Source organism: Salvelinus fontinalis, chromosome 18, assembly GCF_029448725.1.
Source record: "Salvelinus fontinalis isolate EN_2023a chromosome 18, ASM2944872v1, whole genome shotgun sequence".
Taxonomy (NCBI): Eukaryota; Metazoa; Chordata; class Actinopteri; order Salmoniformes; family Salmonidae; genus Salvelinus; species Salvelinus fontinalis.
Genome location: NC_074682.1, coordinates 3,725,620 through 3,751,635, shown reverse-complemented (window position 1 = coordinate 3,751,635; position 26,016 = coordinate 3,725,620). Strand labels below are relative to the sequence as shown.

Below are 26,016 nucleotides of genomic sequence, written 5' to 3'. Positions count from 1 at the left end.
GGTCCGAAGTGTGTCCTCTCCGGCCACAGTAGGTGCAAGAGGAGCCACCTCCTCCGGTCCCCCTAGATGCAGCTCCTCCCAACTCCATCGGAGTTGGAGCGGGAGGGCTGGGAGGTGGAATGGACAGGACCCCCTCTGAACGCCCGCGGGCAGCTAGCAAGTTATCTAGTCGGATCGACATGTCTATCAGTTCATCGAGGGAGAGTGTGGTGTCCCGACAAGCTAGCTCCCGACGGACGTCCTCCCGGAGGCTGCAACGGTAATGGTCTATTAAGGCCCTGTCATTCCACCCCGCGCCAGCAGCCAAGGTCCGGAACTCTAAAGCGAACTCCTGAGCGCTCCTCGTCTCCTGTCTGAGGTGGAACAGACGCTCACCCGCCGCTCGGCCCTCTGGTGGGTGATCGAACACAGCCCGAAACCGGCGGGTGAACTCTGCGTAATGGTCCCGAGCCGAGTCTGGGCTGTTCCATACTGTGTTGGCCCAGTCCAGGGCCCTCCCGGACAAACAGGAGACAAGGAGGCTTACACTCTCTTCACCCGAGGGAGTCGGACGCACGGTAGCCAGGTAAAGCTCAAGCTGGAGCAGAAATCCCTGGCAACCAGCCGCTGCTCCATCGTACACCCTCGGGGGGGTGAGACGCAATGTGCTGGTCCCAGCCGATGACCCTGTAGGAGTGGGTTGTGTCGTCTGCAGGGGAGCTGAAGGGGGCGTCGGGAGACCACTCCTCTCCCATCGTTCCATCCTCTCCATCATCTGGTCCATCGCTGACCCGATACGATGAAGGACAGCTGTATGATGATGAACACGCTCCTCCATAGTTGGGAGAGGGGTGGTCGCTGCTCCTGCTGACTCCATATGGGTGGTGCGGGCTTCTGTCAGAGCTGCTAGGAGTACTGGGTGGATGGAGTCAGGTGCAGAGAGCAGGTTTCAATAATGAGGATTTATTTTCCAAACGATCATGCCCTAAAACACACGGGCGCATGAAAAGACGAGTCCAAAAACACCGGACTAAACTGTAAACAGAAAATAACAAAATCCACATTACAATCCAACCACAACATAACAGAATACAAGCCCGCACAACAGCCAGCGGGCTACCTGCCCTTAAATAGACTACCCACCAAACTAAACTCAAAACAGGTGCACCCAATCAGCCAAAACTAACAGAAACAAAAAGAAAGGAATCGATGGCAGCTAGTAGGCCGGTGACGACGACCGCCGAGCGCCGCCCGAACAGGAAGAGGCACCATCCTCGGCGGGATTCGTGACAGGCGCACACACAGCTACTGGTGTTTCCATGATGACTGAAAACAGAACCGTGAGATGAACGGACAAGAGCGGTTAATTTAAAATAAATACATTCTTCCCTCGCCCCTTGCCCTGCAAGTATCAACTCGTCAGACGTCATCAGAAGTGTCCACTCAATTTGAGGGCTGAGGGGAGAGGGTGTGTCTTTTAAGTGTTTGGAATGCAGCCCTAGACAACTAGGCGAGGGGGGGTTACTTACTGATTAGTGACCTTAATTAATCAATCAAGTACAAGGGTGGAGTGAAGACCCACAGACACTTGGCCCTCTGTGGAATTAGTGTGACATACAATATTCAGTTCATAAGCATTGCCTAATACCTTTAGGGCAGAGGTAGGGAACCCTGGTCATGAAGGGCCACAGGCCCTTCATGTTTTTGATTTAACTGACCGGGAAGACGAGGTGTGTTGAATTTAGGCTATTACTGAACTGATTAATTATCTCAGTTCGTCAGGGCTGCATTCAAATCAAATCAAATTGTATTGGTCACATACACATATATAGCAGATGTTATTGCGGTTGGGCAGACTGTGCCACCCTCTGGAGAGCCTTGCGGTTGTGGGCGGTGCAGTTGCCGTACCAATTAGTGATACAGTCCAATAGGATGCTCTCAGTTGTGCATCAATTGTGCATTCAGTACATAAAAATGTAACAGAACATTCAATTGAACAGAAGCGGTGCTGTACTGAACGACCAGTTAAAAAATGGGGAAGGGTTGGGTTGTGGGTTCAAATTGCACCGCTGCCTTTTAAATACGCCCTTTGAACGGCGCAAACGTATCTCAAAGTATGTTCAAGAACGTCAAATAATGTTTGAGGAAAACGTGTCGTTCAATTCAAACCGTACCGCAATGTAGGAAGTGTTCAAGGTAGCTTAGTGGTTAGAGTGTTGGGCCAGTAACCGAAAAGTTGCTGGATCGAATCCCCTAGCAGACAAGGTAAATATCTGTCGTTCTGCCCCTGAGAAAGGCAGTTAACACACTGTTCCTCGTCGCTGAAGACGTGGATGTTGATTAAGGCAGCCCCCCGCGCCTCTCTGATTCAGAGGGGTTGGGTTAAATGCGGAAGACACATTTCAATTGAAGGCATTCAGTTGTACAACTGACTAGGCATCCGCTTTCCCTTTCAAGCGAACTAACCGCACCCCTGGTTTAGGGTGTCATGACTCTCTCTACTTGGTGAGGATCAAAGGTGCCAGATCAGCTTGGCACATGGCTGACAGACAGCCAGACCCCCCTCTCTCCCACGGGGGGAAGGGTTGGGCTGGTTTTCTAACTTAAATAGTTTGCAGGCACTTACTACCATGCCCCATTCAAAGGCACTTACATATTTTGTCTTGCCCATTCACCCTCTGAATGGCACACATACACAATCCATGTCTCAATTGTCTCAAGGCTTAAAAATCCTTCTTTAACCTGTCTCCTCCCATTCATACACTGATTGAAGTAGATTTAAGTGACATCAATAAGGGATTATAGATTTCACCTGGTCAGTCTGTCATGGAAAGAGCAGGTGTTATTAATGATTAGTACACTCAGTGTACATATTACCTCCATAACCTCAACCACCTTTGATGTAATGTCCGTAAAACAAGTCAAAATGAGGCTCAGTAGTGTGTGTGGCCTCCACGTGCCTGTATGACCTCCCTACAACGCCTGGGCATGCTCCTGAAGAGGTGGCGGATGGTCTACTGAAGGATCTCCTCCCAGACCTGGACTAAAGCATCCGCCAACTCCTGGACAGTCTGTGGTGCAACGTGGCGTTGGTGGATGGAGCGAAACATGATGTCCCAGATGTGCTCAATTGGATTCAGGTCTGGGGAACGGGCGGGCCAGTCCATAGCATCAATGTCTTCCTCTTGCAGGAGCTGCTGACACACTCCAGCCACCTGAGGTCTAGCACTGTCTTGCATTAGGAGGAACCCAGGGCCAACCGCACCAGCATATGGTCTCACAAGGGGTCTGAGGATCTCATCTCGCTATCTAATGGCAGTCAGGCTACCTCTGGCGAGCACATGGAGGGCTATGCCACCCCACACCATGACTGACCCACCGCCAAACCGGTCATGCTGGAGGATGTTGCAGGCAGTAGAACGTTCTCCACGGCGTCTCCAGATTCTGTCACGTCTATCACATGTGCTCATGTGCTCAGTGTGAACCTGCTTTCATCTGTGAAGAGCACAGGGCAGTGGCAAATTTGCCAATCTTGGTGTTCTCTGGCAAATGCCAAACGTCCTGCACGGTGTTGGGCTGTAAGCACAACCCCCACCTGTGGACGTCGGGCCCTCATGCCACCCTCATGGAGTCTGTTTCTGACCGTTTGAGCAGACACATGCACATTTGTGGCCTGCTGGAGGTCCTTTTGCAAGGCTCTGTCAGTGCTCCACCTGCTCCTCCTTGCACAAAGGCGGAGGTAGCGGTCCTGCTGCTGGGTTGTTGCCCTCCTACGGCCTCCTCCACGTCTCCTGATGTACTGGCCTGTCTCCTGGTAGCGCCTCCATGCTCTGGACACTACGCTGACAGACACAGCAAACCTTCTTGCCACAGCTCGCATTGATGTGCCATCCTGGATGAGCTGCACTACCTGAGCCACTTGTGTGGGTTGTAGACTCCGTCTCATGCTACCACTAGAGTGAGAGCACCGCCAGCATTCAAAAGTGACCAAAACATCAGCCAGGAAGCATAGGAACTGAGAAGTGGTCTGTGGTCACCACCTGCAGAACCACTCCTTTATTGGGGGTGTCTTGCTAATTGCCTATAATTTCCACCTTTTGTCTATTCCATTTGCACAACAGCATGTGAAATTTATTGTCAATCAGTGTTGCTTCCTAAGTGGACAGTTTGATTTCACAGAAGTGTGATTGACTTGGAGTTACATTGTGTTGTTTAAGTGTTCCCTTTATTTTTTGAGCAGTGTATATACTGGTATTTTTGCATGGACCGGTTTGGGTTTTACTTTACATTCTATAACGATATTTGAATTTTTGGTTTGTTAAATGTGATGCACCGTGTAATGTCCATTTTTATAGTTTACTCCGCTACTTGAGTCATCCCTCTCCGCTCTCTCTCTCTCTCCATGCCGCTTTCCACACAGACCTAATCCCACCCCATGTCACTCAAGGAGAACATTTGTTGTTGCTTGACCACGAGACACGATTGGTCAATGCAGCACATGCAACAATGTTGATAACAACGATGTTTCCACTTTAATCTTAATATAAATCCACAACCGTTCTATAATTACAATATTAGTTTGTGTTTTTTACATCTGCAAACAGCTAGTTTGTATTTTTCCTTAGCAAGTTAAGCTAAATTGTGTTAGCCACTAATGCTAATCTCTAGTTAGCTGGCTTTGGTAAAAAATCAGGCCTAGTATTTTTTGCCCATTTTGTGGCAGTGTGGAAATTATCTCACATGAGTGCAGGAAATGCAGAAATTGATGGAAATGCAGGAAATTATTTTAGGTTGAAGTTGAATTGAACAGTATAAAACAATCCAAAGAGAGAAATAATAATAATAATAATAACAATAAATAATTTAGAATATATGTTTGCCACCCTAGGGTCACACACTACTCATAAATCAAATGTATAACTTTTATTAATCAAAAACATAAAACACCATCATACCGTTACATTTGAAAAATACCATATGATATTTTGGCCATATCGCCCAGCCCTACTGACTGGTTGCATCACTGCCTGGTATGGCAACTGCTTGGCCTCTGACCGCAAGCCATAAGACTCCTGAACAGCTAATCAAATGGCTACCTAGACTATTTGCATTGTCCCCCCCCCCCCCCCCCCCCCCTCCCTCCTCCTTTTACACTGCCGCTGCTCTCTAGTTATTATCTATGCATAGTCACTTTAACTCTACCAACATATACATATTACCTCGACTAACCGGTACCCCTGTTTATAGCCTCGCTACTGTTATTTTACTGATGCTCTAACTATTTTTATTTAATGTTTTTTACTTATCAATTATTTTTCTAAACTGATTGTTGGTTAAGGGCTTGTAAGTAAGCATTTCACTGTAATGTCTGTATTCGGCACATGTGACAAATACATTTGATTTGTTTTTCTCTCATTGACTTCTCTAACACCAACCCCCTGCCTGTTCTGCCTCGCAAGCGTTCCCGGAAGTCTTGCGATGTTGCGCCTCTTGGTTTAGAAACTCTGTATTAAAGCTGCTTCTCCAATAGAAATCCCCGATCACACTTGTAGGCGATGTCATGGCGACGTTGGCTAGCTAAACTCATGCGTAGAAACGTCATCGGATCTAATGGTCGGCTCGCGCCGAGCTGCGCATATGCATGCCGTCAAATTAAAGGCACTTCGATATAAAGTGTATTTTAACGAAAATTAAATCGTGTCAGTTTGTCACTTTCACGAGGTTGAAGTGATAACATGTTCAACTACTTAAGACATTTAATCGAATCTAGTTTCTGCGTTTAGCTTTTGAGAAAATTAACAACTAAGGAAGATTATAGAATGTTTCTCTTCTCTCATTGACTTCTCAAACCCCAAACCCCGTCCTGTTTGATCTGTTTCGCTAGCGTTCCCGGAGTCTCGCGATGTTGCGCCTCTGGCTTTAGAGACTGTTACGTCATCTTGTTCACCTCCATATAAGGACATTTAATCCATAGGTCATTTAAATGCATTTGTTTATTAAAATGTCATTGACGCCAACATTTTCCTAACTTTGCACGATGTCTGATAAAATTTTAACCGCACTGAAGAGTTTATTGTATTTCTCTGTAGAGAGATTAATGGCCTCATTGTGATGTTTTAATTACATTTAGCATTTACATTGAATTAAAATAGCCATGTTCTTGTGATGCTTGTAAATCCGAATCTTACTCGCTCCACCCAAGTACGAGGCCGATCTTGGGAAATATGTAATTTGGAGCGCGCACGGTGGTGGTAGCAACCTTCTTATTATAGCGCAATGGCAGAAACACATCAGCAAACGATACGTGGATTCTCATTGAATAATTGTTTGGCTCGTGGCTGGGTGAAAGCCTATGATGACACACATTTACAAACAAGCTGAAACCGCATAAGAGGACAGATGACTCGACACGAACAGAATAATTTTCATGGGACACCGAGATATGCATCTTTTTGTTTGTATTCGCTGACTACTGAATGAATCATTGATCACGGACTGCTAGTTAGCTTGTCGCGCGTTAGCAGGTAGATAGTCCGGAATTTCTGGCCAGCTGCATTGCCTAGGTCCTATAGGTATTTGGATTGGCTGTGGTTGTAACTATAGCATACTAGGCTTGGATACAACAATCAGGTCAATTCTAGCTACATTCAACCATTCCATGTTTACTCGGAGGTGTATCAAATTGGCTGGCTAGTTAACGAGCTAGCTAGCCAACCACACTGAGTCGGACTGGATTATAATATTCCACGTTGCTAGCTACTGTATTGTTTCCCTCCAGGAATTTGGATTTATTTTTCATTGCGTGTTTAATAGAACATTAACAGTACCTAGCTACTTAGCTATAGATATCTTTGGCCCAATTCCTTTGGAACTTTACGCCGAGAATTCTCTCAACAGCTATATTTATAAACGAATTAATTTAAACCTACTATAGCTAGCTAGTGTTCTTAGTTTTTCGATTTGGAAAATGGATGCGGGTATTGAAAAGGAATGCAGCGCTCTGGGAGGGCTCTTCCAGATCATCATGAACGACATGAAGGTAAGATGCATTTACAATAAATAGCATTCTTAGTAGGTAGAACTCAAATGTGAAAGGGTTATCTGGTGAACCATAATTTATCGAGCATGCTATTAACTACGTTAACTAGACTTTGCCAAGTTGTTACGGCTTGTCTTCGTCACTATTTGGGTTGGCAAAATGATGTACTTTGTAACAGGCTAGCTAAGTATCTTTAGCACCTAAGTGAAGCTAGCCACTAACGATTAGCCACAATAGTGGAATTTGCGGTTCCCATTTAAAATAGAAGTTCCTAATTTGAAAGGGAAGTAAACGGATACAAATAGTGCCATATTTGGAGTAGATCATGTCAAACAAGTTTGTAACGTGATTTAAATTAAGCTAAAGACAATTGGTTAATTTGACAAATCTTAACTCGCACTGGGGCTGTATCGCACATATATGGATTGTGGCTGAATGAAATGGGGTGTCAGTCTAAGTGACACCCTCTTAGTGCTGAACAATTAGTGCTTTTTCAGATCGGTTCGTTTATGAACAATAACGGATTTCTGTTTTGACTTTTTTTTTACACGGCATTGAAAGCTGTAACACAGAATAAAACAATTAGTTAAAGTACCGTGATAAGTCACTGCCCATTACTGCTTATCACTTAACCATAATTTACATACAAAAACGTGTCATGCACTTATTCAGATCAATTTACAGGAACAATTAGGTTTAATTGCCTTGTTCAAGGGCATCACTTATTTTTCACTTAGTCTGCTCAGGTATTAAAACCAGCGACCTTCGGTTACTGGCACAATGCTCTTAACCACTACGCCGGAAATATACTTTAAACGTTTCAATTGTGTATATTGTATTTGTTTTATTTGATAACTTTATTATTTAATAACAAGTCATCTCATCTCTATAGAGCTGGTGTCTGCCAAAATCACAATTTTAGTAGTTCTTCAAAGTAAATAAGGCATACTTTTTTATGACTTCTGAATACCAACTATCAATCACTTAGATCATGTATTTTCAGCTAGAGATAGTGGCAAGAAAGTATGTGAACCCTTAGGATTTACCCGGATTTCTGCAAAAATTGGTCATCAAATTTGATCTGATCTTCATCTAGGTCACAACAATAGACCAACATAGTGTGCTTAAACTAATAACACACAAATTATTGTATTTTTCTTGTCAATATTGAATACATGATTTAAACATTCACAGTGTAGGTTGTAAAAAGTATGTGAACCCCTGGCTAATGACTTTTCCAAAAGCTAATTGGAGTCAGCTAACCTGTAGTCCAATCAATGAAACGAGATTGGCCGTGTCTGAATCCTGGTTTAGGAAGACCACCAAAAACCCTGAAATTTCCTTCCCTGAAACATTTTCCGATAAGATAGAACTGCCGAAGGGGGCGGTATTGCAATCTACTGCAGAGATGGCCTGCAGAGTTCTGTCTTACTATCCAGGTCTGTGCTCAAACAAATAGAGCTTCTACTTTTAAAATTCAACCTTTCCAGAAACAAGTCTCTCACTGTTGCCGCTTGCTATAGACCACCTTCTGCTCCCAGCTGTGCCCTGGACACCATATGTGAATTGATTGCCCCCCATCTATCTTCAGAGCTCGTGCTGTTAGGTGACCTAAACATGGACATGCTTAACACCCTGGCCATCCTACAATCTAAGCTTGATGCCCTCAATCTCACACAAATGATCAATGAACCCACCAGGTACAACCCCAAATCCGTAAAAACGGGTAGCCTCAGATATCATCCTAACCAACCTGTCCTCCAAATTCCCCCCCTTTGTCTTCAACCAGGATCTTAGCGATCACTGCCTCAATGCCTGCGTCCGTAATGGGTCCATGGTCAAATGACCACCCCTCATCACTGTCAAACGCTCCCTAAAACACTTCAGCAAGCAGGACTTTCTAATTAACCTGGCCCGGCTATCCTGGAAGGATATTGACCTCATTCCGTCAGTAGAGGATGCCTGGTTATTCTTTGAAAGTGCTTTCCTCACCATCTTAATAAGCATACCCCATTCAAAAATGTAGAACCAGGAACAGATATAGCCCTTGGTTCACTCCAAACCTGACTGCCCTTGACCAGCACAAAAACAACCTGTGGCGTACTGCATTAGCATCGAATAGCCCCCGTGATACCGCTACCCTGGTCAACAGCCCTGCACCCCCCACAGCAACCTGTCCAAGCCTCCCTCATTTCTCCTTCACCCAAATCCAGATAGCTGATGTTCTGAAAGAGCTGCAAAATCTGGACTCCTACAAATCACCCGGGCTAGACAATCTGGACCCTCTCTTTATAAAATTATCTGCCGAAATTGTTGCATCTCCTATCACTAGCCTGTTCAACCTCTTTCGTATCATCTGAGAACCCTAAAGATTGGAAAGCTGCCGCGGTCATCCCCCTCTTCAAAGGGGGTGACACTCTAGACCCAAACTGCCACATTTATCATAACCGCCATCGATAAGAGACATTACTGTGCAGCTGTATTCATCGACCTGGCCAAGGCTTTCTACTCTGTCAATCACCACATTCTTATCGGCAAACTCAATAGCCTTGGTTTTTCAAATGACTGCCTCGTCTGGTTCACCAACTACTTCTTAGACGGAGTTCAGTGGGTCAAATTGGAGGGTCTGTTGTCCAGACCTCTGACAGTCTCTATGGGGGTGCCACAGGGTTCAAACCTCAGGCCGACTCTTTTCTCTGTATACATCAATGATGTCGCACTTGCTACTGGTGATTCTCTGATCCACCTCTACGCAGACGACACCATTCTGTATACTTCTGGCCCTTTGGACAATGTGTTAACAACCCTCCAGACGAGCTTCAATGCCATTACAACTCTCATTCCGTGGCCTCCAACTGCTCTTAAATGCAAGTAACACTAAATGCATGCTCTTCAACCGATCACTGCCCGCCCGTCCTGCATCACTACTCAGGATGGTTCTGACTAGAATATGTGGACAACTACAAATACCTAGGTGTCTGGTTAGACTGCAAACTCTCCTTCCAGACTCACATTAAGCATCTCCAATCCAAATTGAAATCTAGAATCAGCTTCCTATTTCGCAACAAAGCATCCTTCACTCAGGCTGCCAAACATACCCTCGTAAAACTGATTATCCTGCCGATCCTTGACTTCGGCGATATCATTTACAAAATAGCCTCCAACGCTCTACTCAGCAAATTGGATGCTGTCTATTAGTGCCCTTCGTTTTGTCACCAAAGCCCCATATACTACCCACCACTGTGACCTGTATGCTCTCCTTGGCTGGCCCCCGCTTCATATTCGTCGCCAGACCCACTGGCTCCAGGTCATCTATAAGTCTTTGCAGCACCCACCCGTAGCACGCGCTCCAGCAGGTATATTTCACTGGTCACCCCCAAAGCCAATTCCTCATCCAGCCGCCTTTCCTCCCATTTCTCTGCTGCCAATGACTGGAACCAACTGCAATAATCACTGAAGCTGGAGACTCATATCTCCCTCGCTAGCTTCAAGCACCAGCTGTCAGAGCAGCTCACAGATCACTGCACCTGTACATAGCCCGTCTGTAAATAGCCCAACTACCTCATCCCCATACTGTTATTTTGCTCCATTGCACCCCACTATCTCGACTTGTACACTCATCTTCTGCACATCTATCACTCCAGTGTTTAATTGCTATATTTTAATTATTTCGCCACCATGTCCTATTTATTGCCTCACCTCCCTTATCATACCTCATTTGCACACACTGTATATAGACTTTTTCTATTGTATTATTGACTATGTTTGTTTATTCCATGTGTAACTCTGTGTTTGTGTATTACTGCTTTGCTTTATCTATGCCAGCTCGCAGTTGTAAATGAGAACATGTTCTCAACTAGCCTACCTGGTTAAATAAAGGTGAAATAAAATGTGAAGATGTTGGCTAGAGCTGCCTTGCCCTATAAATAACACTCACAAAATTTGAGTTTGCCATTTACAAGAAGCATTGCCAGATGTGAACCATGCCTCAAACAAAAGAGTTCTCAGAAGACCCAAGATTAAGAATTGTTGACTTGCATAAACCTGGAAAGGGTTACAAAAGTATCTCTAAAAGCCTTGATGTTCGTCAGTCTATGGAAAGACAAATTGTCTATAAATGGAGAAATTCAGCACAGTTGCTACTCTCCCTAGGAGTGGCCGTCCTGCAAAAATGACTGCAAGAGCACAGTGCAGAATGCTCAATGAGGTTAAGAAGAATCCTGTCTGTAAGTCAGCTAAAGACTTACAGACATCTCTGCAACATGCTAATATCTCTGACAAGTCTACTATATGTTAAACAATAACGGTGTTCATGGGAGTACACTGTGGAAGAAGCCAGTGCTGTACAAAAAAGATCATTGCTGCATGTCTGAAGTTGGATGTCTCACAGTGCCACTGGCAAAATATTCTGTGGACAGATGAAACTACTAGTTGTTTGGAAGGAACACACCAACATCAAAACCTCATCCCAACTGTATACTATGGTGGAGGGCGCATCATGGTTTGGGGCTGCTTTGATGCCTCAGGGCCTGGACAGCTTGCTATCATCGACGGGGAACTTGAAGTCATTTAGCCTAACATTCTCCTGCAAAATGTCTCTGTCCTCCAATTAAAGAAAGGTCCAGAATTCCTCCTGACCGTTGTGCAGGTCTGATCCACAACTACAGAAAATGTTTGGTTGAGGTTATTGCTGCCAAAGGAGGGTCAACCAGTTATTAAATCCAAGGGTTCACATACTTTTGCCACCCTGCACTGTGAATGTTTATACTGTGTGTTCAATTAAGACATGAAAATGTATAATCATTAGTGTAAGCAGACTGTTTGTCCATTGTGATCAGATCAGATGATAGATGATCAGATCAAATTGTATGACCAATTTATGCAGAAATCCAGGTATTTTCAAAGGGTTCACATACGTTTTCTTGCCACTATACCTCATGAAGACTTTTCTATCCTTCTCAACCGTCTCTTTTAGGTAGCAGGTGTAAAAGAAACAGAATGGACAAGTAGGCATGCAATGGATTACGGTCATTGTAGTGAATAACCACGTTTTCTACACTAAACTGTAGAATTTTCGCCTGTTGGAAACTACAACTCCCTACTACATCGCACAGTTCATTCTTGATCTGATTTCTGTTTGTGTAAACACTTCATAGTGGTGTTCAGTGGGTGTCACTGAATAGAATGATACAACATTTCATTGATCCACAATTCTTAGGTAAGGCTGTACAGTGAGAAATAGGTATGCACCCCCAATGCAATTCTGAAGTCTAATACATCCCCCGTGTGATTTCAGCGGATTTAAAAAATGTATTATTAACTTTTGCTGCATTCATAACATTCCCAACTTATTCCATTATTTGTATCCGTTTCCATCACTTTCGGCAAGGGACAGTTTTATTTTGAAGGCGAGCCGCAAATTCCACTAGTGTGGCTAATCGTTATTGAGGCTAGCTTCACATAGGTAAAGTTAGCCAATTTGCTGTTGAACCAACAGGATTTAGTTGGCTAGCTAACTCAAACTGGAATAAATCAAATGGGCCATCCATTTACCTATCGCCACTGGTCAGATGTTCTTCTAACTAGTGCACGTTAGCTGACTTATAAAATCACCCCCTGTATTTGTTAAATTTTTATCGTAACACAATTGGATGGTATCCCAGCTTTTCCCGAAAGTGTTCATCATAGGAACTTGTCATTTTAGCAAGTAAACATCACAACTATTTGCACATGCGACTGAACACAAATGCACGCATGCACATTTGAAATGTCCTCCTTCGATTGACAAAGACCAATGTGGAATGACACTCTTGTCTATGTAAACAACATCATTGAGGGGGTTACAGTAGACCTAATGTTGACCTGAAATAACTACTGAAGAATAGCAGTAGTGTGAAGGGAAGACTGTCTTCTCCTGGTTAAAAGGATCCCATATTTTCTTTGGTCATAATTTTGTGAACAATAATTATATAGCATGTTTGAGAGCCTGGCGGTAGAACATAGACATTTACTCCCTTCAACTAATACCTGGCATTGCATAAACAGTGTGCAACTTTAAGGAGTGGGGGCACAGTCTAGAGGGGGAAGCTGTGCGCAGATAGGCCTAGGTTTAACGTGAAATAGCCTACTCAATTTACCCCATTTTTAATAAGAGGGCATTGGTTTTAATCCTAATATCATGCCCAAGGGCAAGCCTATAGGTTTCATCCAGGTGTAGGCCTAGCTGCTCGTAAGTAAATTTCTATATGAATATGTGTGGAATATATGGCCAGATGGTGGGAATGCACCGGTGATATTCTGCCATGCTAGTAATTTGGTGGGTGCTGTTGCCAGATGCTTTATGCCAGTCCCCACTTCGACATTTTACTCTTGTCTGCTTGCCCGGGGCAAGTAAACAAAAGTTGTTGGACAAGCAGATTATAGATTTCAATTGTCTGAATGGACAAGTAAAAAAAAAAAAAAAAATCACATTACTATCAAAAAATTAGGATACTCTGCTCATAATCTGGTCTGAATTGGATCAAAATGTCCTCCGGCAGCAATGTTTTGCTCACTGTCCTCAATCTCTGCAGAGCGCATCGGAGTATAATTATTGTAGGCCTGCATTGCTCATGCCTGTCAATCTTTCAATCATGCAGTCGCAATATGCATTTTTGAGATCAAAGTGAACCTAGCCGCTTTTGCACATTTGTTGTTGATAACTGGGCAAATAACTCAATAGCAATAATTGCACATTTTTGGTCAGCATTGAAATGTAATGGTGTGCATCACCTGCGTGTGGGCCGTTGTCAGAGGAGACATTTGCGCACCAGGTAAAATAAACAGACCAACTAGATAACCAGCCAATTCGAAACATATTGGCTGGTTATCTAGCCAGTTAACAATTTAGCTATTAGCGTGCCTTAATGTCATGTCCGATGTCCTAAACTGCATTTTGGCAAATTACCCACACACAGTTAATACGGTTGCACAGTTTGTAAAACCAATGCTGCATACTCCGGTTGTAAAACCGCCTCTCAAGCGCTCAAAATTCTCTGCTATTCAATACTGGCCTAATTGACAGTAAAACATTTTTTTATCTTAGACTAGCTTAATTGAAAAGTAACTCCTATACTGTCTAGATCTCCCCTGAACACTGAATATTTTTACAAATAGATATACATTATATGAACACCGTAGCCATTTGATCCCTGGTTCTTTGAATGAGGGAATTATTTAATACATTTTTCCATGGCAAAAATTAAAACACGAGGGGGTGCTAGTGAGCAAGCCATGGGGTAGGTCACGTTTTTCCGAGCTCCTGCTGAAATTGCATTTATTTAATACTTTCTTTGCGCTTTGACCCAAAAAGAACTAGGAAATGCAGCCTTTGACTGACATGCTTTACTTTGTTAAATTTTTTATTTGAGTTTTAATGCGTAAATTTAATAAGTGGAAGCAGCGGCTCCGCGGCACAGCGAAACAAATTTATACAGAGGATTTGCAGACCGAGATTCTTGCTGCCCTCAGAACGGGCATTTCTTCTATGCTCAAGGAGGCGCTCAGTGACGACTTACATTTTTATTAAGTCTGAGTTACAAGCAGTCAAGAATGAACTCGCAAACATACGGCAATGTTTTGTACTGAACTGGATACAGTTAAGAAAACTGTCTCCAACATTGAACAAGGTTTGTCAACATGCTCAGACAACACGACTACGCTACAAACCCTGGTTAAGAAGATTGAAACGGATGTATCTAGCCTTAATTAACTTCTTATGGCTGGGATCCCGTTAATGGGATCGATATGACAACAGCCAGTGAAAGTGCAGGGCGCCAAATTCAAAACAACAAATTGCATAATTAAAATTCCTCAAACATACAAGTATTTTACACCATTTTAAAGAAACTTGTTGTTAATCCACACCACAGTGTCCGATTTCAAAAAGGCTTTACAGCGAAATCACAACATATCATTGTTAGGTCAGCACCTATTCACAGAAAAACACAGCCATTTTTCCAGCCAGAGAGAGGAGTCACAAAAAGCATAAATAGAGATAAAATTAATCACTAACCTTTGATCATCAGATGACACTCATAGGACTTCATGTTACACAATACATGTATGTTTTGTTCGATAAAGTTCATATTTATATCCAAAAATCCCAGTTTACATTGGCGCGTTATGTTCAGTAATGTTTTGCCTTCAAAACATCTGGTGATTTTGCAGAGAGCCACATCAATTTACAGAAATACTCATAATAAACATTGATAAAAGATACAAGTATTATACATGGAACTTTAGAGAAACCTCTTCTTAATGCAACCACTGTGTCAGATTAAAAAAAAAAACCTTTACGGAAAAAGCACACCATGCTATAATCTGAGTACAGCACTCAGAGCCCAAAACAACCATGAAGATATCCGCCATGTTGTTGAGTCAACAGATAAATAAAATAAAATAAAAAATAAATAAAATAAATATTCACTTACCTTTGATCTTCATCAGAATGCACTCCCAGGAATCCCAGTTCCACAATAAATGTTTGATTTGTTCCATAAAGTCCATTTATGTCCAAAACTTGTTTTTGTTCGCGCGTTCAGTACAGAATCCAAACTCACGACGCACGGGCAGGTCCAGGCAGAAGTTCAGACAAAGTCATATTACAGTTCGTAGAAACATGTCAAACGAAGTATAGAATCAATCTTTAGGATGTTTTTAACAAATCTTCAATACTGTTCCAACCGGGGAATTCCTCTTTCCTCTTCAGAAATGCAATGGAACGCAAGCTAACTCTCTCACGTGAACGCGCATGGTCAGCTCGTGGCTCTCTGCCAGACCACTGACTCAAAGAGCTCTCATTCCCCTCTCCTTTTATAGTAGAAGCATCAAACAAGGTTCTAAAGACTGTTGACATCTAGTGGAAGCCTTAGGAAGTGCAATGTGACCAATATCCCACTGTGTATTTGATAGGCAAAGAGTTGAAAACCTACAAACCTCAGATTTCCCACTTCCTGGCTGGATTTTTTCTCTCAGGTTTTTGCCTGCCATATGAGTTCTGTTATACTCAGACATCATTCAAACAGGTATTCGAAGAGGGGGCTTAGAGCATAAAGTTTCACTCTATGCGGATGACATGCTATTGTGTCTGACCCTTTAACTGGTCTCCCAGAGATCCAGGTTCTAATAAAGACATTTGGTAAAATATCTGGGTATAAGATTTATTTACAAAAAAGAGAATTGATGCTTATTAATCCTTGTGCAATGCAACCTTATTTGAGTCATGTGCCCTTCAGTGACTACACAGAAATATTTGGGTCCCTTTATACTCCGTCTGAAACAGAATCTTGAACGCTGGGATTTACTTTCCCTTTCTTTGAGCGGAAGAATCAACACTGTTAATGTATGTATTAAGTTTTTATACATTACAATGTATTCCTATCTTTCTGACAATCTTTAAAAAAAATCTGGAACAAGAAAAACCATCAGATAAATAAGAGCGTATTGCAGAGATCTCGTCCACAGGGTGGTCTAGCACTGCAGAACTTTCACTATTATTACCGGGCAGCTAATAGAATCATTCTATATTAGATGACAGAAATCCCTGATGTTACAGGCCTGATGGTTGACCTTGGAGCTCTCATCCTGTGGCCCCGCCTCCTTAGCTGCCGTGCTCAGGTCAACTTGCATTACCTGGGCCTGTTTCCAAGTACACTAAAAACCCTATTGTGAAACACTCTAAAAATCTGGAAACAGTTCAGTTGATCGTTTGGTCTCGGTGAATTTAACTTCCGCCCCATTTATTAGAGAACCATACCTTCATCTCCATCATTATTAGAACGGGCGTTTCATATCTGGTCTGGAAAAGGGATCTCCTCAATCAACGACTTGTACATTTGATATGGATTTTGCATCTTTTGAACGTTTCTTTAGTTACAAAACTACGCAATTCAGTTATCTTCATACTCTAGTCACTTCCCATCACGCCCACTTACCTCCCTTCTAGACGTCCCACAAACGTCTGACCCACTGGGAATGTAATGAAAGAAATAAAAACTGAAATATTTTTCTCTACTATTATTCTTACATTTCACATTCTTTAAATAAAGTGGTGATCCTAACTGACCTAAGAGGGAATTTTTACTCAGATTAAATGTCAGGAATTGTGAAACGGAGTTTAAATGTATTTGGCTAAGGTGTATGTAAACTTCTGACTTCAACTGTAGGTGTCAAGCGTTCCACAGGGATGGAATACAGTAGTTGACTGCTCAAGCCTCCCTGACCCACTCTTTTTCCCAGTAACGGTCAATCTTCCCCACATCCAATTAAAAATGACAGTAAATATGATTGATTTCAGTAATCTAAGCAATTCCAATCTCATAGAATGGGATGGTTGCTACTAACATGTTCTATTGATTCAATGTACTACCGTCCAATTGAAGTAACCACCCGTTGTGTGTCTGTTTGCTTTGCAGGCTAGTTATCCAGCCTGGGAGGACTTTGTAACCAAAGGAGTTAAGCTACAATCCCAGCTAAGGTAAGAGCTAACCCTGGCCTCTTCAACCCCTCTCGGTGAATGTCCATCTATTAGCTAAAAGGAATCTGTGTGCATGTGTCAAATATAAAAAGACAACAGAATAGGATTCGAATTCCCCGACTGCTTCTTCTTCTTAGGCCAATATTATTTAGTAAGGACTGATGAGCACACACCCAATTTAATTTGAGCATTTGCCATAAACAAGTGTGTAAACAGCAGAGATGGGACCAAGTCACAATTTAACAAGTCTTAACCTTCGAGTCTCGAGTCAAGTCCTAAGTAGTAATGAGGAAGTTTGAGAGCTCAAGTCAAAAGTTAATTGTTTTATACCTATTTCAATGTAATTTTTAAATTCTGGTTATACTGGCCTACTAGTACAGTACATAGACCTACATAATTAACTTTTTGAATCGTCATTACTAATAGAAAGGCCATCCAAATGATTTACAGCTAGTGTTTATAGTGCAGCTACAGTTTGACCGACGTTGTGGAATCTCCAATTAGAATCAAGTGTTTTTTACCCCCCCCCCCCCCCACACCCACCCACCCTGCCCACTACATGCAGGTTGAGAGGTCTGTGGTTGGCTGAGAATAAACATTAATGGAAACACTTGCTCAGAGCGCATATCTTAACGCGACAAGCGGTGAAACTATAGGACAATGCTCTATTTTTTTCCCCCCTTACCTTTCCGCACTTGCATGCGCAGCGCCACTAGGCAGAACAAAATGTAACGGTAATTTCCCATTTAACCCACTGTGATTCGCTGCTTTGAACAACAGCTTTGTCACGAATCAAATCCAAGTTTATTGGTCGCATACACACATTTAGCAGATGTTATTGCTGACGTAGGGAAATGCTTGTGTTCCTAGCTCGTGCAGTAATATCTAACAATATACACATCTAAAAGAATGGAATTAGGATGAGAGTGTGTGTGATATAAACATGGTCATTATCTGGATAGAATATTTAGTGAATCTGTAGAATACTTTAAAATAGTGTGTATATACAACAATATTTGAATAGGATGGCATTGACTAGAATACAGTATATACATATGAAATGAGTAAAATAGTATGTAAACATTAAAGTGAACAGTATTCCATTATTGAAGTGACCAGTGATTCTATGTACATAGGGGTGCAGGGTTGAGTAACAAGGTGGTAGCCGGAGGGGGCTGAGAACACACCCTTGTGGGGGACCTTGTGTTGTGGATCAGCGTAGTGGAAGGGTTTCCTACCTTCGCCACCTATGGGTGGCCCATCAGGAAGTCCAGGACCCAGTTGCACAGGGCGGGATTCAGAGCCCTGAGCTTAATGATGAGCTTGGAGGGTAATATGGTGTTGACGGCTGAGCTGTAGTCAAGGAACAGCATTCTTACATAGCTATTCCGCTTGTCTAGATGGGATAGGGCAGTGCGATTGCGTAATATGTGGATCTATTGGAACAGTATGCAAATTGAAATGGTTTTAGGGTGTCAGGTAAGGTGGTGTTATGATCCTTAAATAGCCTCTCAAAGCACTTCATGATGACAGAAGTGAGTTCTACAGGGTGATAGTTATTTAGTAAAGTTACCTTTCGCTTTCTTGGGTACAGGAGCAATGGTGGACATCTTGAAGCCAGGCTGTATCACATCCGGCCGTGGTTGGGAGTCCCATAGGGTGGCGCATAATTGGCCCAGCGTCGTCTGGGTTTGGCATATGTGGGAACTCCTTCAAGACTGTTGGAAAAGCATTCCAGATGAAGGCTAGTAATAGAGGTTGCAACCAAATGCATAGCTGGAACCCTGAGCTGAGAATTGTATTTGGCACATCTTAGTTAACTTGTACTTTAGAAGATATTTTAGCTGACAAACATTAGTTGTGCTTTTCCAAGTGTAACTTGATCAACTCCCTTGTGTTGCTTAACTGTGGATAATCACATCCCGTTTGCTCCATGTGCTCATTCTAAACAAACATATCACGTGACTGGCTGGATATACAGTTGAAGTAGGAAGTTCACATACACCTTAGCCAAATAAATTTCCACTCGGTTTTTCACAATTCCTGACATTTAATCCAAGTAAAAATTCCCTGTTTTAGGTCAGTTAGGATCACCACTTTATTTTAAGAATGTAAAATGTCAGAATAATAGTTGAGAATTATTTATTTAGCTTGTATTTCTTTCATCACATTCCCAGTGGGTCAGACATTTACATACACTCAATTAGTATTTGGTAGCATTGCCTTTAAATTGTTTAACGTGGTTCAAACGTTTCGGGTAGCCTTCCGCAAGCTTCCCACAAAGTTGGGTGAATTCTGGCCCATTCCTCCTGACAGAGCTGGTGTAACTGAGTCAGGTTTGTAGGCCTCCTTGCTCGCACACGATTTTTCAGTTCTGCCCACATTTTCTATAAGGTTGAGGTCAGGGCTTTGTGATGGCCACTCCAATACCTTGACGTCCTTAAGCCATTTTGCCACAACTTTGGAAGTATGCTTGGGGTGATGACCCATTTGTGACCAAGCTTTAACTTCCTGACTGATGTCTTGAGATGTTGCTTCAATATATCCACATACTTTTCCTTTTTCATGTTGCCATCTATTTTGTGAAGTGCACCAGTCCCTCCTGCAGAAAAGCACCCCCACAACATGATGCTGCCACCCCCGTGCTTCATGGTTGGGTTGGTGTTCTTCAGCTTGCAAGCTTTTTCCTCCAAACAAAATGATGGTCATTATGGCCAAACAGTTCTATTTTTGTTTCTTCAGACCAGAGGACATTTCTCCAAAAAGTACGATCTTTGTCCCCATGTGCAGTTGCAAACCGTAGTGTGGCTTTTTTATGGTGCTTTTGGAGCAGTGGCTTATTCCTTGCTGAGCGGCCTTTCAGGTTATGTCGATATTGGACTCGTTTTACTGTGGATATAGATACTTTTGTTCCTGTTTCCTCCAGCATCTTCACAAGGTCCTTTGCTGTTGTTCTGGGATTGATTTGACCTTTTCGCACCACAGTACGTTCATCTCTAGGAGACAGAACGCGTCTCCTTCCTGAGCAATATGACGGCTGCGTGGTCCCATGGTGTTTATACTTGCGTACTATTGTACAGATGAACGTGGTACCTTCAGGCACTTGGAAATTGCTCTTAAGGATGAACCAGACTTGTGGAGCTCTACAATTTTTTTTTCCTGAGGTCTTGTCTGATTTCTTTTGATTTTCCCATGATGTCAAGCAAAGAGGCACTGAGTCTGAAGGTAGGCCTTGAAATACATCCACAGGTACACCTCCAATTGACTCAAATGATGTCAATTAGCCTATCAGAAGCTTCTAAAGCCATGACATAATTTTCTGGCATTTTCCAAGCTGTTTAAAGGTACAGTCAACTTAGTGTATGTAAACCTCTGACTCACTGGAATTGTGATATAGTGAATTATAAGTTAAACAATCTCTCTGTAAACAATTGTTGGAAAAATGACTTGTGTCATGCAAAAAGTAGATGTTCTAACCGACTTGCCAAAACGATAGTTTGTTAACAAGAAATTTGTGGAGTGGTTGAAAGATTTGTTTTAATGATGCCAACCTAAGTGTATGTAAACTTCTGACTTCAACTGTACTTTTTGTGAATATAAATATAAAATAATTGTTCACTATTTAGTGATACTGTTGGTATTTCAAAATACCCCCGTATACTGCCCAAACCTACCCACTAGGGGAACACATCTCAGCTCAATGTTATGAATTTCTAAACCCAGAAACTGAAATCTAAAGGGCAATAAGAAAATACAGTAGGTCTAGGACAGTCATGTAGGGGTTTTCCTAAGGGTGATTTTTGAGTCTTGTGATCGAAACAGTCACTGTCTCCCCATCAGTGACTGACTTTGTTTGACTCTGTGATTTAGAATCAATATGCTTAAAAATGTTAGCTGGCATGATTGTAATCAGTATGCTCACGCAATCAGAGTAAACTGATTTCAAGCCTGATGATGCAATAACATGTTCTTATCTGAAACCTGTCTAGGGTTTTATTTAAAGCTGGTTTAGTGTACACGAGTGGTTAAAGTAGTTTAAATGGAATGTTTCGCCATGACTTTTTTTTTGTTTTATCTTTCAGGGCAACCATCATCGTCACAAGCTCCTTCCTGGATGCCTTTCAGAAGGTGGCAGATATGGCGACTGGAACAAGAGGTAAAGGCAGAGCTGTGTATCTGTGTTTATCGCTTCTTTAAGCCACAGTAGATCACATAGACAATTCTATTTTGTGAAAGGAGTCAACTGTTGTCATGTGGCATGAATTGCTCTTTCACGTGGCGTGAAAGTAGGTCAGTCAATTTTTGTATATATTTTTTTGCGCTATGGTGCTTTAATAACTAACTACTGAGTAAGTATTTGTCTGCGGTTCTGTGTACATCAAAGAAGTACACCGGGGCTGTCGGATGAGCAATAGAGGATTGTCCCACTCACTGGCCTACACTTAAAACTGAGAACGCCCATAGGGCAGGAGATCTGAGGATTCGCAGGACTGTTTGGAATTTTCGTGTGTGCGCTTGTTTTCAGCTCATGTGCTTTGAATTAGGGACATGGCTCTGAAGCACAATACAGTATCAGTGTAGGTTACCCGTTGTGATACTGTGACCAAAAACTCCCCCCTCTCTCCCTAGCGATCAAGTGACACAATCCATTATTAATGAAATTATCATTGCTGTTATACAACATGTGCAGAGGTCCCCTTTCACGTTTCATCGTTCTCCAGGGATGCAAACTCGGGAACTTTTTCTGCGATATTCACCATTTTGACCTCAAAATAGATCATCCATGTGAATCGGGGAAAGTTTTCAGACTCCTTGACTTTTTCTACACTATTATGTTACAGCCTTATTCTAAAATGGATTACATGAAGAAGAAAAAATTATACTACTCAATCTACACATTAGGTTTTTATACATTTTTGCAAACCTTATTTACTTAAGTATTGACAGGGGATGTGTGGGAGATGGTGGGGTGTGGGTGTGGATGGGAGGAACAGAGGGAGTTTCATGTAGGCCCGGTGTGTTTTTCACTTACTGACAGAATGGAAACACAGATCATTATGCATTTCATATTCCTTACTACATTCCTCCTGCCCAATCACAGGTTGGCCTTTGGATAAGAGGAAATCCCCCCCCCCCAAAAAAAATTCCGTAGCCTTTTCTATTATACAGTAATAAGCGTGAAGTTAAATTGATTGTGTTATATTGAGTACAGGTGTGTATACAGGAACAAGTTTTTGTGCAGCACACGTGCAGAACATATAGAAAACAGAAGCAGGTGTCCTAGGGTGGAGGAAAAACCTCTGGTATCGTGATACTTTGCCTGGATTCACATCGTTAGTGACATTTTTGAGCCAACACAACTGATTGACTCGAACGCATTAAGGAAAGAAATTCCACTAATTAACTTTTAACAATGAATTCCAAGAGTGTGCAAAGTTGTCATCACAGTAAAGGGTGACTACTTTGAAGAATCTAAAATATATTTTGATTTTAACACCTTTTTTGGGTTACTACATGATTCCATGTGTTTCATAGTTCTGATGTCTTCACTATTACTCTACAATGTAAAAAAAATATTAAATGTAAAGAAAAACCTTTGAATGAGTAGGTGTGTCAACACAACTCTAAAAATCATATCAGTGACTTTTGGCTCCCTAAAATCTATATCCGACCCATCCTATATTGGTTGGGGTCTACTACTGACTCCAATCAAATCAACCGATATTGATCCTGCCTGACAAAGGTAATAAAAGTGCAGTCGACTTTGGTTTTTTGGACACAGTAATTGCAGAATCCCCTCAGATAACAATGTCTCACACATGATATGTGAGAGAAACCTTGATGCAACATTTAATTTCTTGAGGATAACTGAATCGGTGCATTTTTGAAGACAACCTCAGATTGAATCAGCGTTTCAAAGTTATACCACACAAACATCTGTGTTGTAATTTGTTGCCTCAAATAAATTTAAACCTCTCACTTTAACTATCTCTGATTTACATAATTTTCATTGTAAATTTCCATGTGACCCAGTTCAGTGTGTTCCCTTCTTTTGTAAAGGTCTTCCCTCTGGGCAGAATGCCATTCAGCCCGAAGGCCATTATTCATGTCTGTTACACAACATGACAAACAGTGTGACGCCGAGACATACTTTATAACGCAACACTTTGATTTACCATGGAAATGCCTTTATCCGTAGGGCGGTGCACAATTGGCCCAGCGTCGTCCAGGTTAGGGTTTGGCCAGGGTAGGCAGTCATTGTCAATAAGAATTTGTTCTTAACTGACTTGCCTAGTTAAATAATAAAATCACTGGGTTGTTCTATAGAGAGAAAGCACTGCTCCTGTCACTTCCATGTTTCATGCACAATGGAAATCAAATGATTCAGGGATAGCACGGTTAAATTGAGTTCGGTATTTATGTAGATGCTTGCATAAAAGGTAAAACAAAGTCACATGTAAAACTGTAACACAGGTAATGCAATGTGACAGTGTCTGGTATCACTGGCATTGGTGGAGTCAGTTTTTAGTATGCATTTGTATTATTCTAAAGAGAGGGGTAGCTTATTTAGTGTTATGCACTCGGTGGAAGCAGCACATTCCAAAGTGGGCCAGTCTAAGTGTGGTTGTGTGGAAGGGGAGAGTGGGGTGTCTTGTTGATCCACCTGCTTGGGGAGAGACTGGCAGCTGACACCCCAGACCGCCCTCCTTGCATCTCACTCCGCTGTATAATGATGGAGGGGGTGCACCACATCTTCTCTGAGAGCCAGCTGTCCCCTCTGCCACAGCAGACACCACTGGACACTGTCCAGACTGGGTTTGAGTCGCTGTGTGTGCACGCAAGTGTGTTTGTGTGCTGGTCGTGCTTGTGCGTGGGACAGGTAGCACGTCCGGTGAACAGGTCAGGGTTCCATAGCCGCAGGCAGAACAGTTGAAACTGGAGCAGCAGCACGGCCAGGTGGACTGGGGACAGCAAGGAGTCATCATGCCAGGTAGTCCTGAGGCATGGTCCTAGGGTTCACGTCCTCCGAGAGAGAGAGAATTAGAGAGGGCATACTTAAATTCACACAGGACACCGGATAAGACAGGAGAAGTACTCCAGATATAACAGACTGACCCTAGCCCCCCGACACACACTACTGCAGCATAAATACTGGAGGCTGAGACAGGATTTCAAACATGTACAGTACCAGTCAAATGTTTGGTATTCCACAATGTAGAAAATATAAAAAATCTTTTAATTTTAAAAATGGAACCTTAACTAACATGCCTTAGTTAAATACATAAAAAACACATTCTTATTTACAATGACGGCCTACCCTGACCAAACCTGGACGACGCTGGGCCTATTGTGCGCCGCCCTATGGGACTCCCAATGACTGCCAGATGTGATGCAGCCTGGATTCGAACCAGGGACTGTAGCGACACCTCTTGCACTGAGATGCAGTGCCATAGACCGCTGCGCCACTTGGAATGAGTAGGTGTGTCCAAACATTTGCCTGGTACTGTACATGTTTGAAATCGTTTTGATAGTGCAATCAGTCTTGTTTTTTGTCTCTCGTTTAACCACATTGGTTACTCAAGCCTATGTACTAATGCATCATGACATTCTTAATAGAGATTAATGTTTTGTTTTTCAATCTCACTTTGTAAAAGTACTGCATCACATTGTTACAATGTAGGCTTGTTTTTAGCTGACTTTTTTTTTTATTCAACCCAAATTTTACCAGGTAAGTTGACTGAGAACGCATTCTTATTTACATCAACGACCTGGGAAATAGTTACAGGGGAGAGGGGGGAATGAATGAGCCATTTGTAAGCTGGGGATTAGGTGGCATGAGGGTCAAATTGGGAATTTAGCCAGGACACCGGGGTTAACACCCCTACTCTTACGATAAGTGCCATGCTATCTTTAGTGACCACAGTCAGGACACCCGTTTAACGTCTCATCCGAAAGACCGCACCCTGCACAGGGCAATGTCCCCAATCACTGTCCTGGGGCGTTGGGATATTTTTTTGGGACCAGAGGAAAGGGTGCCTGCTCCTGGCCCTCCAACACCACTTCCAGCAGCATCTGGTCTCCCGTCCAGGGACTGACCAGGACCAACCCTGCTTAGCTTCAGAAGCAAGTCAGCAGTGGGATGCAGGGTGGTATAACGTATAGTCCCCAGTGCCTCATACGTTTAAAAAATATATTAATTTGTCTGGAAAAAGGCAGTACGTTGACGTCCAACCTATTATTCACAACAGGAACATGACTTGAGGACTAGGCTATATTTATCACTTTAGACTGGTTTTCTGTACAGCACTTTGCTATATCAGCTGATGTAAGAAGGGCTTTATAAATACATTTGATCACTGGGAACATTTTGGCGAAGTGTTTAGAGTTCCTACGTCTGTTAAATATTCCTTTGACACGTGCTTTCTGTAAGCAAACCTGCATTGCCACATGCCCCCTCACCGCTCCCAGCATTGAGCTCATG

At 42.6% G+C, this 26,016-nt stretch overlaps 1 protein-coding gene across 2 annotated transcripts in view; it reads left to right on the top strand.

Moving 5' to 3' along the window:
* Window positions 1–5,996: 5,996 nt before the first annotated feature.
* The window catches only part of LOC129814820 (protein MTSS 1-like), a 102,480-nt gene continuing 82,460 nt past the window's right edge, over window positions 5,997–26,016 (top strand). Inside the window, exons 1-3 of one of the 2 annotated variants that reach the window (XM_055867880.1) lie at window positions 5,997–7,018; window positions 17,473–17,534; window positions 21,617–21,690. In XM_055867880.1, coding sequence (XP_055723855.1) covers window positions 6,947–7,018; window positions 17,473–17,534; window positions 21,617–21,690 — 208 coding nt within the window. In that variant the 5' untranslated portion in view covers window positions 5,997–6,946. The remainder of the gene's footprint in view (window positions 7,019–17,472; window positions 17,535–21,616; window positions 21,691–26,016) is intronic. The other variant, XM_055867881.1, reaches the window with a different exon arrangement.